The 19,567-nt window shown below is 36.0% G+C and overlaps 1 protein-coding gene across 1 annotated transcript in view; it reads left to right on the forward strand.

The window, feature by feature from the left end:
• The first annotated feature begins 4,271 nt into the window (after window positions 1–4,271).
• Window positions 4,272–19,567, forward strand: part of MROH8 (maestro heat like repeat family member 8) — a 62,050-nt gene continuing 46,754 nt past the window's right edge. Inside the window, 3 exon segments of the mRNA XM_078150225.1 lie at window positions 4,272–4,374; window positions 7,419–7,564; window positions 9,984–10,106. Of these exon segments, the coding sequence (XP_078006351.1) occupies window positions 4,272–4,374; window positions 7,419–7,564; window positions 9,984–10,106 (372 nt within the window).

The following is a 19,567-nucleotide window of genomic DNA, read 5'->3' on the forward strand; positions in this document are numbered from 1 at the left end:
TGGGCCAGGCACCCCTCTGTCCATTCTGATAAGACTGTGTTCTGCAACAAGAGAAAATTTTGTTACAGGACAGGAGCCCACTAAGAAATTGAGAGGCTTCCAGAGACATGATCATAGGGCTGGGGCCCAAGCATCCCATCATAACTGCCTCCTATTTACCTATCTATATGCATATGTATTTATATATATAATATTCTAATTTCCTTTTCACTGTATTTGAAGGTCTTTCTCCTGGTCACTTGCAGAACTTCTTGTTTTTGAATTGAGTTGGTAAATTTAACCACTTTATGTCTTGGAGTCTGCACTCTTGGGTTTTTTTTGGTTGTTATTTGTTTTTTTCCGGAAGTGGTCTGTGAATTCTTTGAACAAGTATTGCATTTTCTGTGTTCAGAAGTTCTGGGCAGTTTTCTTGTATAATTTCTTGCATTCTGGTGTTCAGGTTTTTTGACTTATGTTCTTTTGATAGATGCATAATCCTCAGGTTGTCTCTTAAGTTGCCCTGTCTTCTAGGTCAGCATGTTTTGTTTGGACAGAGAGTATAATTTATTTTAATGTTTTTTTCTTCTCTTCTTCTAGAATGTCCTTCACTTTTGTGTACTTGCATCCTCAATTGATTTTTCTCTCTTTTATTTCTTTGGTGAGTCTTATCATTCCAGATTCAAATTTTTCTATCAATTATTGTTGCTATGCAATCCAAAAATTCTGCTCTCATAATTCTCATTTCTCTTTTAAACCACTTGGGGACAGCATTTTGTGGTTCTATGTTCTTAAATTCCACAGGATCCTCTGTCTTTTTAAGTGTTGAATCTTTTACTTCATTTTGCAATATTTATTCATAGATGTCTGGACTGATTTACTGGTGTGGAGCAAAGCTCCCAATAAACTGCGTGAGTGTACAGCTACTCAGTGACTGAGACGCTCTAGCACACACTGAATTGTTGCAGCACAGATGAGATTTTCTTTTCAAAACATTGCTGATTCTGAATCTCTATTTACATGGTTGTTTTTCCTTTCTTGAAGCTCTTTGTATTCTAATTGGTTTATCAACTGCCATTGGATTGGTTCAGATTGGATCAGCATGTGATCTTGGCTGACTGGCTGGCTGTTTGGAATGAAATAGGTGGCCTTTCTATTTTCAGATGGTGAAATGATGATTGACTTAGTAATTACTTTACTAGAGTTAGCTAATTTCAGAAACCTGACGTTATGCAAGATAGGCTCAAAGCCCCCCTGATATTACCTTCAGGAAAGGAAAAACATTATATTATTCAATAATAAATATAATAAAACTACACAGTTTTTCCATTTTTAGTAGAAATGTTTGTATTATGTATATTACAAAAACAAAACTTTTAAAGGGCTGCACAGTCATCAGGTTGTATAAAATTTTTCTGTTCAGAACAATATCAGGATAGCAGGTCCATGCATCTGCAAAAAAAAAAAACATGGAAGGAGGCTTCTTTGCTTATGCTTTTAATGTTTTCCCTGTTGATTTATTGGCTTATGTTTAGTCTTTGAGTTTTCTTCATGAGATCTTTTGTAATTTAAGTCTCCGCGCCCCCCCCCTTATTTTCCCCTATGAATCACTTTCTGATTCCCTTCCCTTTGATGGTAGTTTCCCTGGGGAGCTGGATCTCAAAGCTTTACAGCCTCCTCCCATGCCAGGCAATTACCTATTTACCAGCCTAAGTCTTTGTCCCCAGGTGACTTTTGGGAGAAAAGGACACAGGAAGAAAAGTAAAATAAAAGGACTACAGAGAGCAGGAGAAGAAAGGGAGAATTGCCTGTGTCACTGGGCCTTAAGATTTGTGGCAGGAAGAGTAAACTAGAAAAGACAATTAAGTGCCTACTATGTGCCAGGCACTGTGCTAATTTACACTTTACAAATATCAAATTTGGTAATATTTTATTTTAATACTTAAAATGATAGGCCTTTATTTCAGTGTTTTTAATTCACAGATATTCAATGGATGTTCAATAATACAGGTAACGAGGATCAAGGGCTTTATATGGAGGAAGGAAGGTTCATTTGATTGTTTTCCTATCTGAGATCAGGAAATTAGATATTGTCCAGCAAAGCAAAAGCTGTACTGGCTTGTGGCTTGGAAGTTTCTAGGAAAGAATAGAAAAAGAGGGTGTGAGGGTTGAGGTGAGTGAATTTAGAATAGAGGTCATTTATTACTAGCAAACCTTATGGAAAAGAGACCAAAAAAAGAGGATTTTTTAACCAATCAAAATTATGTACTTCATTTTTGTAAGTAAGGTGGATTTTAGTGTATGTAAGGAGGACTTTGTTATTCTGTTTTAGATAATAGTTCCAGGATCCTAGATAATATTTCCCACAAATTATGGTAGAAAACAATTTTTACTGCGCAGTCGCAGTACACATATAGGGGTGATGTAATGTATGCATGCACTATGCTAGGTCATGACAATATTGCTAAAGTTAACCTGTGAGCTTAATGTTGGCAAGATGCCTTCTTTGTCTGTTGCCCTATAAATCAAGTGGGCACTGGTCAGTAAGAAGGGACCCCATTTTGGGATTTGGTTTTGTGTGCTACAGCTACCTAAAAATAACACTCAGAGATTTTCTAGGTATGAAGTGAAAGATTTATTACGTTCCCGCGAGAAGCAGGCATCTGCTTCGTCCGGCAGTCCGAGCAAAGCGAGGCAAGGCACAAAGGCCAGAACAAAGGTTATATGGTCCTAATGCAGAGATACCCACCCACCACTGGCCTTAAATTCCCATTGGACAGGAATTTCAGCCTTACAATCTAAAACGCGAAAATCTACCCCAGAAACAAGGAATCTCATTATAATACTACCAATCCTAGCTATTTTATCCTTTTTTAGCATTAGCCATTACCTGATGCTGATGTAACAGTACAAATCATGTGTTTTCTAGGAACCTGAAACTTGGGCCTATTCAGACTAGTGAAACCAACCTTGAGTTTGTAACAGTCTAAGAAATTGCTACACTCAGTCCATCTGAGAGATCTCACATTGTTTACATTGTTTCACTCAGTTTTGCATAGAGGAATGCATGTACCTGCCTTGATCAGCCCCCATCAAGGTTTGGGGAGAATCTGTGTTTGCCTCAGCTGGCCCCCATTGAAGCTCCTACCATTCTAGCCCACTTCTGCGAAAAGTGTGATTAGGGAATGCTGTAGGAGTTGGAGCTCCCATTGTCAGCAACCCTTATGAAAAGACTAGACTAGAATAAAGCAAGTTTATTTAACCCCTCTGAAGCTGTCTTCCTGTCTGATCGGATCAAAAGTGAACCTGTGCTAGAACACCTGTTGGTGTTAGGAGCCCTCCTGTGTTCTCCTGCCTAACAAACGGTGTTACCTGTGTGTTTACCTATGAAACAATTTTTCCTAACTCAGACTAATTGATCATTTCTCACCACTAGTATTGTACCCTAAATTACCTCCTGGTTAGTACAGGATTCCTTATTGAGACTAACACTAGACAGGAACTCTGATAGAATTTAGCTCCTATCTCATCTGACTTCCTTTGCATTGCCAAATAATTGTACAAGTCCTGAAAGTGAGGGAGAGAAGTTAAGGGAAAGATTATGCTTATTAAATCACTCCTGTGTATGACTTGGTTACAAAATTATTTTAGGAGCATGGTAAGAAGTTAAGGAAACAATAAGAATCTGCTTGTGGGGTATGTAAAAAAAGCTGATAATTAAAATCATAACTCTAAACTTAGCTTAAAAAGACTTGTAGAGATCAGGTCCATCCCTCTTATTTTTCAGATGAGGAAACTGAAGCCCAGAGAAATTGTGACTAGCCCAAAGTCACACAAATAATGACAGTATTTGTATATCCCTTTAGGGTTTGCTAAGTACATTCCAATTATTATCTCATTTTATCCTCACAATAGCCCTGTAAGTTAGGTACTGTTATTATCCCTGTTTTATAGATGAGGAAATTGAGGCAGAAGTTAAGGGACTTGCCCAGGGTCAAACAACTAGTAAGCTCCCAAGGGCAAATTTGAACTCTGGTCCTCCAGGAGGCTCCAGGTCCAGTACTCTACTGTGCCACCTAAGATGTAAGCCCAGGTCTGTGACCTGTTTTATTACATTCTACTGTTTCTTTTCTCTGAGCTCGTATGGGCAGGAGTCATTATTTGGTCAGATGAATAGCTCAGACTTGCAAAACATTGATTTTTCACAAAGAGCTCAACAATTCTACCCTCCCAAGGGAAAAAAATTGCTCTCTTTTAATACTATGCTCATAACTAGGTTCAACACTATTGAAGAGATGGTGTCTCCCTACAGTTCTGGCAGTGGTTCTGGAAGTGTGGATTTACAGCTAAGCAACTTGGAAGGGATGAAGAAGAATTCAAGGAACCTTGATGTCATAGGCAAAGGAGAAAAAGAACCTCTCTTAAGTCAAGCTGAGAAATCTGTCTAGTAACTAACTGGGTATAAGCACTATACTAACCACTTTAGAAGCTGCAAATCTGGTCCCAATCCTTTGGGAACTTGCAACTAAGTTAGGAAGACAAGAATGACCTTCAGAATCATAAAATTTAGAGCCAGAAGGGAATTTAGAGATCATTTAGTCTAACCTTTTCATTTTCCAGATGAGGAAACCAAGACTTAGAGAAGTTAAGTGACTTGTTCAATGTCACATAGGTAGTAAGTGGCAGAAACAGGATTAGAACTCAGGCCTTTTGACTTTAATCCAGTGCTCTTGTGGCCCTGTTTCTATATATAAATAAAAGAAAATAACAATGTGATACACTATATTGAATATCTTTGATGATCACTCTACAGACTAGAAAGAGGCTGAATCTAGCAAATGAAAATTGTTAGTGATGAATGTAGTTTTCTGTGCTTAGATTTTAGAAAGTTGCAGAAACACAAGGTAGATAGGATGTGGCTTGGTAGCAATTTGTATGAAGAAGATTTTAATAAAATTCCAAAAACACTGATTCAAAGATTTATTACTTTCTAGATTTCTTTACCTGGGGATAAAGGTGAAATAAAACATGTAGTAGCTACAATCGACTGCAAACTCAAAATGATTCAGTAATGTGCTGTAGTGACAAAAAAAGTCTAACATCATCAACAGGATTTGGATCCATTTCTGATCTCTTTGGTGTAGGGTCTTCCTGTACTGCTTCAGATTGTGACCCATTCATGGGTCATTTTTTTTGCATATGCTTCTTGTCTATGTCTTTGCTTTAACCTTCCATTGAGTAATCCCATGTACAGGAGGCCTTCCTCCAAGTGTTTTAATATTTTGTAGATATCACTGCAGGGCAAGATCTCTTGCTGTCACTATATGATCCACTTGCTTCCCTTGTTGGCATTACATCTCTTGGATATTATCTTTTATCCAACTTCATGTATGCAAGTCAACATTGGTAATATACATTAGCCTATTTACACCTGCCACATCTCCATTGCCCTGTGTTAGTGACCACCAGTTTTAATTCTTGCAGAATTATGGTTTACTCTAATTCTTGACCTTAGAGCATCCCCGTGACAAATTGGTACTTAAAATGGGCTAGGTGGTACATTAGGCTACCTTATAGAAGTTTAGTGTCCAGGAAAAAAAAAAAGAGATTATATTTGTATACAGTATCACTAATAACAAACTAGTCAGACCTCACCTGAAAAATTTTGTTGAGTTCTAGGCACCTTGTTTTAGGAGTGCCATTATCATGCTGAAGCAAATCCCAAAGAGGGAGAGCCCGATGTTAAGGGGACTCAAAATCATGCCATATGAGAATTTGTTAAAGGAATTAGGAGTGTTTCGTCTATATTTAAAAAAAAGATTTATAGGGGACAGGATCACTATCAAGATATATGAAAGGCAGTTGAAGAATAAGTATTAATGAGTGAAAAAAATATAGGAAAGCAAGTTTCAGTTCAACCTAAGACAGAATTTCCTAAGAGCCCTATAGTCCTCTCCCATATTTTTAGCCACCTTCTACATGTCCTACCATCATCTCAAACCCAACATGTTCAGAACTGAACTCATTTTCTTACCACCTAAATCTCTGTTTCCATTTCTGGTACCACCCTTCTTCTAGTCACCCAAACTCCAAACTTTGGAGTCATCCTTTTATTTTCTTTTCCCCTCATATTCTACATCCAATTAATAGCAAATGCTTATTGATTCTACCTCCACAATAGGTTTTTTAATCTGTTCTCTCCTTTCTATTTCTCTTCTTGCTCCTTAAGTTCAGACCTCTTTAAGCTCTAGTAGCCTGCTTCCTAGTATTTCTGCCTCTAGTTTCTTCCTTCTTCCACTCATCCTTCACACAACTACCCCTGTAATGTTAATTCATCACTCTGATTAAATCAGAAACTTTTAGTGGCCACTGAAGTACATGCTTCTGTATCTGGTGTCCAGAGCTGTTTACAATTGGACTCCAGTCTATTCTTCCAGCACTTTTCACTCTACTTCCCTTCCTATTCAATCCCTTATGTTCCAGGTAACTGTAGTTGTAGCCAGCTTAGTTTTCTGTTATCATTTTTCTCCTTATTATCTCTTTACTGTTACTTACTCTTTACTTCCTTCTTAGGATGGCTTCCTCTACCCCATCCCTCCCCCATATCTGTGAAAATCCTTTCCTTGCCTGAAAACTCCCCCAGGGACCATTTTATCCATGAAGCCTCTTTTTCAGTCTCCAAGTTAGAAGTGATGTCTTTCTTCAAATGTATTTTGTACTTTGGATTTCTCTTAGCAATTATTTGTCTTTGTATTAGAGTTATATGTATATAAGAGGCAGCTAGCATAATGGAAGAAAACCAGCCTCAAATCCAGGAAGATCTGGGTTCAAGTCCTGCCTTTGACATATACTGGCCAGCCAGGGCAAGTTACTTAACTGCTCAGTCATCTAGGCTCCAAGACTCTAAATTTCAGAGAAGATACTGATCTGCATTGACAGAAGGAGATTCTTTACCTGAGAATTCCTTAAACCTATGAAATCACAGGTCCAGTCTCTATCTCTATCTCTTCATATGGACCACTTCTTATTTCATCATCACGTATCACCCCACATACTTTCAAAATGGGGATCAAGGTGTTTTGTGAATTCACACTGTTAAAACAGAAGCAGCTGGGTAGCATAGTAGATAGAGTGCTGGGCCTGGAGTCAGGAAGCCTGAGTTCAAATCCCACCTCAGATCCTTACTAGCTGTATGACCTAGGACAAATTACTTAACTTCTATTAATCTGAATTTCTACAACCCAAAGTGCTAATCTACTCTGTTTCATTCTAATTTTAATCTATACACATATATACATATTAATGGACTAGGACATGAGTGCCATTCCTCACAGAGGGAACTTAATACATATTTGTTGCAAGTATTCCTTTTACTATACCCTACTATTTTACCATAGCATGGTAACTTTTAAACTTTCACCTTTCTTTTTTTTTTTTATTAGACTCAGACATTTCTGATATCCCTGGAACTTCTCTAAAAGTTGTTACAGAAAACGTCATACAATCGGAGCTTGAGGGGACCCCAGGTGTGATTATAATAGAAAGGATGATAAATTCCATTCAGGACTATCTTAATGGTGATCGGAAGGTATGAGCAGACTTTACATCATCTCTGATTGGTACTTCTACACTTTCATACGTCTTCTTTCATTGATACTTAATTTTCTAGGACCTGGTCCATGCTCATAAGCACTTACTACCTTTAGCTTAAATTCCCTTCTTAATTATATTTGTTCTTCACTTTTTAGTCTGAAGGTGATTGGCAGAGAACATAAACAGAAGTGAAATAGTTCTGCTTTCCCTGTTTTTGTCCTCTATAGCATTTTCTGCTATTTTCATAGCATAAGCCTACCCTCATTCTGGTTGTAGCCTTTCCGATGCTTGTTCTACAGGCTGACTGGAAGGTCTCCTTTATTTTTACTGTTCTTTGTGTGTTCATCCTCATGCCTTTTGTATAAGGGCCTTGGGGAAATATGAGTGCTTCCAAGGGCTCCTTGTGAGCCTCATTTCCTTCTCTTGTTCTTACTTCTATGTTTCTTCCTAATTGGGATCATTTATAATTGTATCATTAGAATTTGGTTTTTGGAAACTCCTCCTCCTTCTTGAGCCATTTTCATTTTGAGAGTATCTATATATACCTGCCTTTTCTCTGAATTTTTAAAAATTTGCTTTCCTTACATCTAGGTACCACATTAAACTAGTCCTAATACTCCCCATTTTTGGATATTATAAATTCTAACATATTAGAATTAATAATGGTGATTTTTATCCCTAGGTTATCATTGTTTCTAGTTTAAATCCTTCTTGCTGGGCAAATTGAATTGGGTTAGTAGTAGCATTTCCCCTCATATTCTCTATCTTCTGAGAAATATGAAGATTGTATATTTATTTATTCTTTGGCTTGTAAAATCATAAATTTCAACACAAAAGTCTTAGGACAAAACAAAATACATATATAATACTAATTAACATAACAATATTGGATCAAATGAAATAACAAATATTAAAACATTTGGAAAAGTTTCTTCACAGTTCTATTTGTAGGTAAAGCAAGAGTTTATGACCTAACAAAGGAGAGAGAGGATCATGGGAGATAAAATTGATAATTTTGATTACGTGAAATTAAAAAGTTTTTGCATAAACAAAACCAATGCAGCCAAAATTAAAAGGAAACAAGGTGGGAGGAGGAAGGGATTACAACAAATTTCTTTAATAAAGGCTTCATTTATCAAAAGGCAGGGAACTGAACCAAGATTATAAAAATAAGAGCCATTCCCCAATTGATAAATGATCAGAGGATATGAACAGGCAATTTTCAGAAGAAATCAAAGCTATCACTAGTCATATAAAAATACTTTAAATCATTATTGATTAGAGAAATGCAAATTAAAAGAACTTTGAGGCATCACCTCACACCTATCAGATTGGCTAACATTACAGAAAAGGAAAATGACAAATACTGGAAGGCATGTGGATAAATTGGGACACTAACGCACTGTTGGTGGAGTCCTGAACTGATCCAACCATTCTAGAGAGCATTTTGGAATTATGCTCCAAGGGATATAAAGCTGTGTATATCCTTTCACCCAGCAAAACCACTTCTAGGTCTATATCCCAAAGAGATCAAAGAAAAAACAAAAGGACCTATATGTACAAAAGTATTTATCGAAGCTCTTTTTGTGGCAGCAAAGAATTAGAAATTGAGGAGATGCCTATCAATTGGGGAATAGCTGAACAAGTTGTGGTATATGACTGTGATGAAATACTCTTGTGTTGTAAGAAATGATGAGAAGGATGGATTCAGAAAACCTTGGAAGAGTATGTGAACTGATGCAAAATTAGGTGAGCAGAACCAGAACACTGCACACAGTTACAGAAATATTGTAAAGATGATCAAATGTGAAAGACTCAATTACTGTAATCAGTGCAGTGATCCAAGACAATTCCAAAGGACTCAAGATGAAAAATGCTATCCACCTCCAGGAAGCAAACTGATGAACTTCGAGTATAGGTCAAAGCACACTTTTTATCACTTTATTCATTTTGCTTTTTATTTTTAAATTTTTGCAACTTGGCTAATATGAAAATGTTTTGCATGACCTCATGTGTTTGATGGGCATCATACTGCTTGACTTCTCAATGGATGGAAGTGGGGTGGATAGGGGGAATTTCAACCTCAAAATTAAAAAAAGTTTTAAAAAAGCATCAAAAAAGCATTATATGCATGTAAGGTATTAAGGGCAGCCTGGTATAGTGGAAAGGATGGTGTGTTATGTTCCAGGTTTCTACTCCTAATTTTGTGACCTCAAACAAATCACTTCCGTATGTGCATTCTGGGCATTTGAGCCCCACAAAAAAGAGGCTGCACTTAAGTTCTCTGGGCCTTGTTTTCCACATCTGTAAAAAGCAGGTTAGACTAGTTTATCTCTGAGATCCCTTCAAGATCTAATATTCTATGATTAAAAAAAAAACCTTAAGTATAATTCTTTTTTTCCTCATGAATTCAGGGTGATCTCGAAAAGCTGACATTCTTGTGATCTTTGTCCACTCTCAGCCGAACTTTATCCTATGATGAAACCACTGAATCGTTCATCCATGAACACATCTCACAAATCTTGGATGCTATAACTGTGAGTATTCCAGCCTCATTAAATTTTCATAAATTATCTAGGATTCATTTTTTCACCAGCAAAATTTTCAGTGGCTCACCAGTATGTACTAATGCTTTCATCCTTCCTCTCCTACCTGCAAATAGATTTTTAATGGCATAATAACTGTATATGGGCATCAGGATCTGCCTCAGGCAAAACCGAGAAGTAAGCCAGGTTTGTCTTTGGCACCCTCTTAGCCTCCATTCCAACAGCAGACCAACTTCCTTTATTCTCATTTCTGGAGTGGGAATGGGAATTCTTGTAAATTCTATCAGTGTATTAGCCAACAACTAAAATGTTACCTGTGACCTCTGCATAACATAGGCTACAAGCATTTTGCAGCAATCAAAGTCTGAGCTAGCCTTGTATAGATAATGGGGTACTGTGATGTCCAGAGGTGTGAGAGAGCACTGATAGCACCTCCAAGCCATGTGTGGGATTTTCTTTGAGATCTTGCAGAGGCTTTATGAGTGCAGAGATCAGCTGGAGTAGAGGCTAGCTGTACTGGCACTTCTCCCGGAGGATTTAGGTGACCCAAATAACAAGAATAGGATTAGTTTATTTTTTATCAGGGTAGCATAGATGAGGTGGTCAGAAAGATTGTGAAAAGGAATGGAATATGAGCAGGATCATGACTCAGCTTCAGTGTTGGAGCCTGTATCTTTCTCCCCCTATTTCATCATAATGATGAATGTTTGTGCCCATCTGGGGCTGAGGCTCATGCTGCTTCAGATCTTATACATAACATGTACTAGAATTGGAGAATGTTTGTGATAAAGCTAGAGATCAGATGCATTCTCTAAAAAAACTTTTTATTATTTTGAATTTAACAAATGTCAATTTACACAAGAATTTCTGCATACATGAAACAGAAAAAAAGGATTACATATGAAACCTCAAATCTTTACTATGATATATATGTATTTTATTTATATGTAAATATATTTATGTATTTCTATTTTATTTATATGTTTATATATTTATAGAAAATAAAATATTTTTAACATGTTTAAAAGCTCTTTTGCTTATTTGCATCCTCTTCTAAAACTCCCTTCTGTTCTCTTCTGTGGTTTTTTTAATGTTTCATCTCTCTCACTTCTCACCCCAAAAAACCTGTCCGTTGAATTTAAAACACATTCATACACACACACACACAAACATGTCATGTCAAGTAAGTCCTGTCAAGCAAAATAAATCCATATATTTGTATGTGTGAAATATATATACATCTCATGTTTAATATGATTATACATGTATAGCCTATATCAGATTGCTTGCCAGCTTGGGGAGGGGAAAGGGGAGAGAAGGAGGAAGAAAAAACAATTTGGAGCTCAAAATCCTATAAAAATGAATGTTGATCAAATCCGGCCTCAGAAACTTGACACTTACTAGCTGTGTGACCCTGAGCAAGTCACTTAACCTGATTGCCTTACCAAAAAGCCCAAAAAAACCCAAAACAAAGTGAATGTTGAAAACTGTTTTTACATGTAATTGGAAAAAATTAAAAAAAACTATTAAGTGGAAAAAAAAGAAATTATATAGATAAATAGATAGATGAAATCTCACATCCATGCATATCATTCAGCTAGGAGATGGGTAGCAACATGCTTGATCATTCATTCACTGGGGTTGTGACTGATCATTGCATTGATTAGAGTTCTTAATTCTTCAGTCATTTTTTTTCTTTTGGTGAGGTGATTGGGGTTAAGTGACTTGTGAATGTTATGTGTCTGAGGCTAGATTTGAACTCAGGTCCTCCTGACTGCAAGGCCAGTGCTCTATCCACTGTACCACCTAGCTGCCCCCTTAATTCTTTCTAAGTTGTTTTTTTCTTTACAATGTAGTCACTGTAGTGCTGCTCATTTCATGCTGCATAAATTTTTATAAGCCTTATCATGTTTCTCCCTTTTATTTTTTCTTATGGCACAGTAATACTCCATCACATTTATATACAATAATTTGATGAACCATTCACCGATTGATGGGTACCCCCTTATTTTCTAGTTCTTTGTTACCACAAAAAGCGCTGCCATATATTTTTGTACATGTAGGTTTTTTCATTTTGTCTTTTATTTGGGAGTGGGATGAATGGTATAAGCCTATTAGTTTTATCACTGAGTCAAAGCAAATTCATCGTTTAGTTACTTTTTGTGTGAAGTTCCAACTTGCTTTCTAGAATGGCTGGACCATTTCATAGCTGACTAATAATAGTACATTACTTGTAACTTTCCTCCTATTTCCTCCAGCCTTTCTCTCTAATAATTGTTATTTTCTTTTTCTTTTTTGGTCACTTTTGCCATTCTAATGGAATTGAGATAAAACTATTTATTTGTTTTAATTTGCGTTTCTCACATTAATAGTGATTTGTAACATTTTACATATGATTATGGTTAGTTTGGATTTCTTTTCTTGAAAATTGCCTTTTCATATCCTTTGACCATTTATCTACTATATAATGGCTCTTAATCTTATATATTTGAATGAATTTCCTACATATCATAGATAGCAGATCTTTATCAAATCTGCCACAAAGATTTTTCCCAATTAACTACTTCCTTTTAATTTTGTCTGCATTGATTTTGTTTGTGCAGAAGCTTTTCAATTTTATGCAATCAATATTATCTATTTTATCTCCTATAATTCTTTTTACCCTATGTTTAGAAAGGAGTTCTTCCCTCCTTTTCTTCCTTTCCTAGCCATAGCTCTTTAAAGCCTCTAGCTTTAAAAGACATAGGTCAAATTCATTCTAGAGCTACATATCTTGTTAAGATTACTTTTGTCTTCCCATCTTGGAGAAGGGGTACATAGCAGTAGTCATTGGGCATGTCATGGTAAGGTAATAAGAATCAAGACCAGGATAGTAACTGTTGAAATGGAAAGGAGTAGGCAAGGTGAATCTGAAGAAAATGACAGAGGAAAATTTAGTAAGACTCAGTGATTAAGGAAGATGGTGGACTAGGTCAGAAAATTCCAGGCTTTCCAAATTTCTTCCACAAATAAGACAGGACACACACAAAAAAAGAACATTGCCTCAAAGTGAGTGTAGAGTGACAACAATAAACAAAAGTTGGGGTAAAGCAGTTGTCTTCCTAAGACAACTTGAGAGGTACTCAGAAAAGACAACTTCCAGAGGTGAAAATTTGGCCTCAGGAGTTTTCACCTCATAGAAAGTGAGGAAGTAGAAGAGCTGAGCAGGGAAGATTGAAAGACCCTCTGCTTTCTTGGAATGCCAGGCACAGCCATGCTGACCAGATGTGGTCCTGGGCTGCTGCTGTGGGCAAGAAGGAGCTAGCACATGCCCACTGAGTACAATAGCAGACAGGAGGGAACCCTGCTGCCTGTGGGCACTTGTAGAAGAGTGGAGTCCTTGGTTTCAGCGTCAGGGCAGAAAAGAAACCTGAAATTTGCAGCAATGGCAGGAATTGTAGGGAGCAAAGGTGTTTATGGGACACAGTGGCTGGGGCACTAGCTATGGCTTAGGAGTGAAGAGGAATGCCTGAGGTTGGGCCCCTACAGAGTTCAGAAAATCATAATAAGAAGGACCTGAGGCCCAGGACATCATTACCCACACCTCGGGACTAGAACCTGATTACAATAATAAGCTGCTAAAAATAAAACAAAGCAAAAATAAAAATGAGTAAGAAAGGAGAAAGAACCTAACTATAGACAGCTACTATGGGAATAGAGAAAATTAGGGTTCATATTCAGAGGAAGATAATGAAGTAAAAAAAGCCACTCTTACCTCAAAGAGAAATGTCAAATGGTCGTAAGCCCAAAAAGAGTTCTTGGAAGAATTTACAAAGGACTTCAAAAATCAAATAAGAGAGACTGAGGAAAAATTAGGGGGGAAAAAAAGCAATCTAAGAAAATATGAAAAGAAAGTCATTCAATTGGGAAAAAAGATCCAAGAACATAAGGAAGAAAACAACTCCTTGAAAACTACAGTTGAGCAAGGGGAAGAAAATGATGTTATAAGACACCAAGAAATAATAAGACAAAATCAAAAGGTTGAAAAAGTAGAAGAGAATGTGAAACATCTCACTAGAAAAACAATTGATCTGTAGGACAGATCAAAGAGATACAACATAAGAATTGTTGGGCTACCTGAAAGTTATAATCAAAAAGGAATCTTGATACAATTTTACAAGAAACTATTTTTATATAATTAATTATCATAAGATTTTGAGTTTTTTTCTCCTCTGCCCTCTTCTCCCCTCTCTCCAAGGCGGCATGCAGTCTGATATAGGCTCTATTTATGTATTCATATTAAGCATATTTTCCCATTAGTTGTGATGTAAAGAACAATTAGAACTAACGGAAGGAACCACGAGAAAGAAGAAACAAAATAAAACAACAAAAGAAAAGGAGAGCAAATAGTATGCTTCCATCTGCATTCAGACTTCTAAGTTCTTTCTCTGGATGTGAATAGCATTTTCCATCATGAATCTTTTGGAGTTGTCCTAAATCCTTGCATTGCTGAGAAGAGCTAAGTCTGTCAAAGTCAGTCATCACACAGTGTGACTTATTGTGTACAATGTTCTCCTGATTTTACTCATTTCACTCAGCATCAGACCATATAAGTCTTTCCAGGTTTTTCTGAAGTCTGCCTGCTCATCATTTCTTATAGCATTACATTCATATACCACAACTTGTTCGGCCATTCCCCAATTGATAGATATCCCTTCAATTTCCAATTCTTTGCCACCACAAAAAGAACCACTATAAATATTTTTGTGCATGTGGGTCCTTTTCCCATTTTTATGATCTCTTTGGGATATAGACCTAGAAGTGGTATTGCTGGGTCAGAGGTATGCACATTTTTATAGCCCTTTGGGCATAGTTCCAAATTGCTCTCCAGAATAGTTGGATCAGTTCACAATTCCACCAACCAAATGCATCAGTGTTCCAATTTTCCTACATCTTCTCCAGCATTTATAATTTTCCTGTTTTGTCATGTTGGCCAATCTGATAGGTGTGATGTGGTACCTCAGAGTTGTTTTGATTAGCATTTCTCTAATCAATAGTGATTTAGAGCATTTTTTCATGTGACTGTAGATAGTTTTAATTTCTTCCTCTGAAAACTGCCTGTTCATATCCTTTGACCACTTATCAATTGGGGAATGACTATTACAAGAAATTATTAAGGAAAATTGCCCTGAAATGCTAGAATAAGAGGGTAAAGTAGAAATAGGAAAAAAAATCTACTGATCACCACCTGAAAGACATTCCAGCGGGAAAACTTACAGAAATATCATAGCCAAGTTTCAAAGCTCTCAGGTTAAAGAGGAAATAGTACAAGCAATAAGAAAAGAAAAAAACACTTTGAATACTGTGGAGCTACAATCAGCATTACGTAAGGCCTAGCAGCTTCCACTCTAAAAGACCGCAGGTCTTGGAACGTAATATTTCAAAGAGCAAAAGGCTGAGGTTATGACCAAAAATAACTTACCTAGCAAAGTTGTGCATATTCCTGAATGACAAAAAGTGGATATTTAGTGAACTGAAAGACTTTCAGGTATTTGTGAGAAAAAGACCAGAACTCAATGGAAAATTCAACATATAAGATTCATGAGAAATATAAAGTAAACATTAAAGACCAATTATAAGGGACTCAATAAGTTAAACTGTTTACTTCTTATACATAAAATGTTTTTTAATATTCTTAAGACTGTCATTATTACTTGGGTAGTTTGGAGAAAGGTTGGGACCAAGCTGAGTATAATGGAGTGATTCTAAAAAACAAAATTTGTTGGGAAAAGGTAAAAAGGAGTAATTATCTCATACAAATGAGACATGAAAGGAAGAATGGATATAGAGGAAACAGATGGGAATGGAGGGCTGGTAATGCTGGAACCTTACTGTCGTCAAATCTGGGGTATAGGGAGCGACATATATATTAGAAAGGGTATAAAAGTCTTAAATTTGTAAAGAAATAAGAGGGTGAGGGAATGGGATAAGGTAGAGTGTGCAGATTAAGATTTAGGACAGTATGGAGGGAGAATGAAGAAAGGATTCTTTAAAAGGGTATGAGTTAGGGAAGGGGTGATTAGAAGTAAACTAGATGGATGAGGAGGAATAGGGTAAAAAGAGAAGCTGAGAAGGACAATAGTGAGGAAAAATAGGATGGAGGGAAATACACAAATAGTAATTATAACTTTGAATATGAATAGGATGAATTTACCCATAAAACTGAAATGGATAGCAGAATGAATTAAAAATCAGAATCCAACAATAAGTTGTTTATAAGAAACACATTTTTAAAATGAGAGATGCACACAGAGTTAAAATAAATGGCCGGAATAGAATTTAATATGCTTCAGCTAATATAAAAAAAAAAGCAAGGAGTAACAATTTATGATCTCAGACAAAGTTAAAGCTAAAATAGATTTAATTAAAAGAGATAAACAGAGAAACTACATTATTATATAAGGTACAATAGATAATGAAGCAATATCAATACTAAACCTATACGCACCAAATACCATAGTATCTAAAATTTTTAAAAGAAAGGTTAAATAAATTGCAGGTGGAAATAGACAGTAGTACTTTAATAGTTGGGGACATTAATTTTCTCCTCTCAGAACTAGATGAATCTAACTAAAAAATAAATAAGAAAGAAGTCAAGGAAGTAAATAGAAGTTTAGGTATGCTAGAGATGATGGATAACTAGAGAGAATTGAATGAGAATAGAAAGGAATACACCTTTTCTCAGCAGTACTTGATACCTTTACAAAGATTGACTATATAGGGGCAGCTAGATGGCACAGTTAATAAAGCTCCCAGCCTTGGAGTCAGGAGGGCCTGATTTCAAATCTGGCCTCAGACACCTGACGCGTACTAGCTGTGTGACCCTAGGCAAGTCACTTGACCCTGATTACCTCACCCCCCCAAAAAAAAGGCAAAAAAAAAAGATTGACCATATATTAGGGTGTAAATATTTTATAACAAAAAGCAGAAATATTAAATGCATCATTTTCAGATCACAATGCAATAAAAATTGTATTTAATAAAGGACCATGGAAACATAGAATGAGAACTAATTGGAGTCTAAACAACCTATTGTAAAATAAGAGTGGGTTAAAGAACAAATCATGGAAACAGTTTCATTAAAGAGAATGACAATAATGAGACAACATATCAAAAGCTATGGGATATAGCAAAAGTAGTAATCAGAAGAAAATGTTTATCTCTAAATGCTTACAGCAATAAAATAAGGAGCAGACCAATGAATTGGGTTTGCAATTTAAAAAAACTAGAAAAAGAACAAACTAAAAATCCCCAATTAAACTCTAAATTAGAAATTCTAAAAATTAAAGACAAGATTAATAAAATCAAGTGTAAGAAAACCATTGAATTAATAAATATAACTAGGAGTTGGTTTTATTTTGTACAATTATATGCTAATAAATTTAACAATTCAAGTGAAATGAAAGAATATTTACAAAAAATATAAACTGCATAGATTAGCAGAAGAGGAAATAGAATATCTAAATAACCTATTTTAGAAAAAGAAATTGAACAGGCCATAAATGAGATTCCTAAGAAAAAAGCACCAGGACCAGATGGATTTACAAGTGGATTCTATCAAACATTTAAAGACCAACTAATTCTAATATTAAATAAATTATTTGAAATAATAGGCAAAGCGAAGACTCTTTTGGAGAAGGGGATGCTTCAGTTTTTTGTTTTAGCATCTCAAGCACCTATCACCATGACTGGAATGCAGTAGGTATCAAATAAATGCTTGTTGATTGGATTAAAAAAAAAAGAATAGGCAAAGAAGGAGTCCTACCAAACAAATTTTATGAAACTATTATTATACTGATACCTAAATCAGGAAGGATATAAACAGAGAAAAAAAATTATAGACCAGTTTCATTCGTGAATATGAATGTAAAAATCCTAAACAAAATTCTAGCTAGAAGATTATAACAATATGTTACAAAGATTGTACGTTGTGACTAGTGGGATTTGTACCAGGAATGCAGGTGTTGCCCACAACCAGATAGTGCACCCAATGGAAAGGCGTGAAATAAAGTGGGCCAGGCAGAGCAGCAGAACTCAGTTTATTTTTCTGAGGGTACAGGATATATATAGAAAATCCATCCTAACTTCAAAGAGTCCTCCCCATGAGACACTCCCCGAAACATCTGCTAAGGATGTGATAACATACATTTCCTCCTTATCAGAGTTCCTAGATAGGGTGGTAAATTCCAAGGCTTTTTCCCTTGGTGCCTGTATAGAGGAGTGAATATGTAAATCTAAGGTTCAAAGAGAGAGAAGGAATGTCTCAGGAACCTCCTAACAGGGAGAGATTTGGAGAGCCATGCTTCTTAATTGTTGAGCCCTTTGGGTAAAAGCCTGGGCAAAGGTCAAACTCTGTCTTGGATCTTAAACCCATATCAGACTCTTAAGATGGGCCCTCAATAAGCTCCTCCCTTTTCGAATTAGCACGCAGCTTGAGGTGGTGAACATCTGTTCCCAACGCTGTGATCCTTGATTTAATTAAGGTAACAATACAGGGGATAATGAAACATAGTATTATGAATAATACTGCCCAAGAAAATGCATGAAGTAACAAGGCAGGTAAATTCTTAAATATGTTGATCGCACTTAATTTCTCTAAGATCTCTACAGCCAGATTTTTTGGGTGGCCCCTGGGGAATGACTGTCTGCAATCTCCTGGGTGGTATTTAGAATTGTGCCAGGCCCCCAATAGGCAGGCACTTGTCTTGTCTCATGAGATATTAGGATCTGAAGCATCATAGGGTAGCAGGATAATGTAAATATATGAATATCTGTAATCACATTGCAATAGCAACCTTGTTTTCAAGGGTTCTAACTTATCTGCTAAATACAATACTGATTGTTCTAATAAATTGACTTTATACAATGTATCAATAGCTTCTTGTGCATTAAGTACTAAACATATTTTTTGCTAAGTCATATACAAATTATGCAGTTTAGATTTCAGATTGTAGCACAATAGATGAAACAGCAGTAGATACAATAAAAGAAGCAACAATGATTAAACCAATAATAAGGAGACCAATAAATTGTTTCGATTGACTTAAGGAGGAAGTAATAATTTGAAGAACATGTTCACCAGAATTCTGAAACTATTCATGTAAAACGTTGGTAGGGAAAATAGCAAATGATGATTGTTCTACCAAAAATACAATATAGTCATTATTATCAATACATTGTTTGAGAGTACAATTGACACAAGTAACATACTATTCAAAAGTAGTATTAGATTGAATAAAAGTTACATATCCATAAGACAAACTGGTATTAAAAACTGATGTAACAAGGAAAAAACAGGATTCAATATTGTTGCTAAATTTTGAAAAACATATAGGTGTCCTGGATGCTAGAGATCTGAGGGTAATTGTAATCTTGACTTTATCCTGGAGATAGGGATCTTCTTGTCTTCCGAA

Source organism: Phascolarctos cinereus, unplaced genomic scaffold (assembly GCF_003287225.1).
Source record: "Phascolarctos cinereus isolate Bilbo 61053 unplaced genomic scaffold, phaCin_HiC Scaffold_2;HRSCAF=192, whole genome shotgun sequence".
In the NCBI taxonomy this organism is placed as follows: Eukaryota; Metazoa; Chordata; class Mammalia; order Diprotodontia; family Phascolarctidae; genus Phascolarctos; species Phascolarctos cinereus.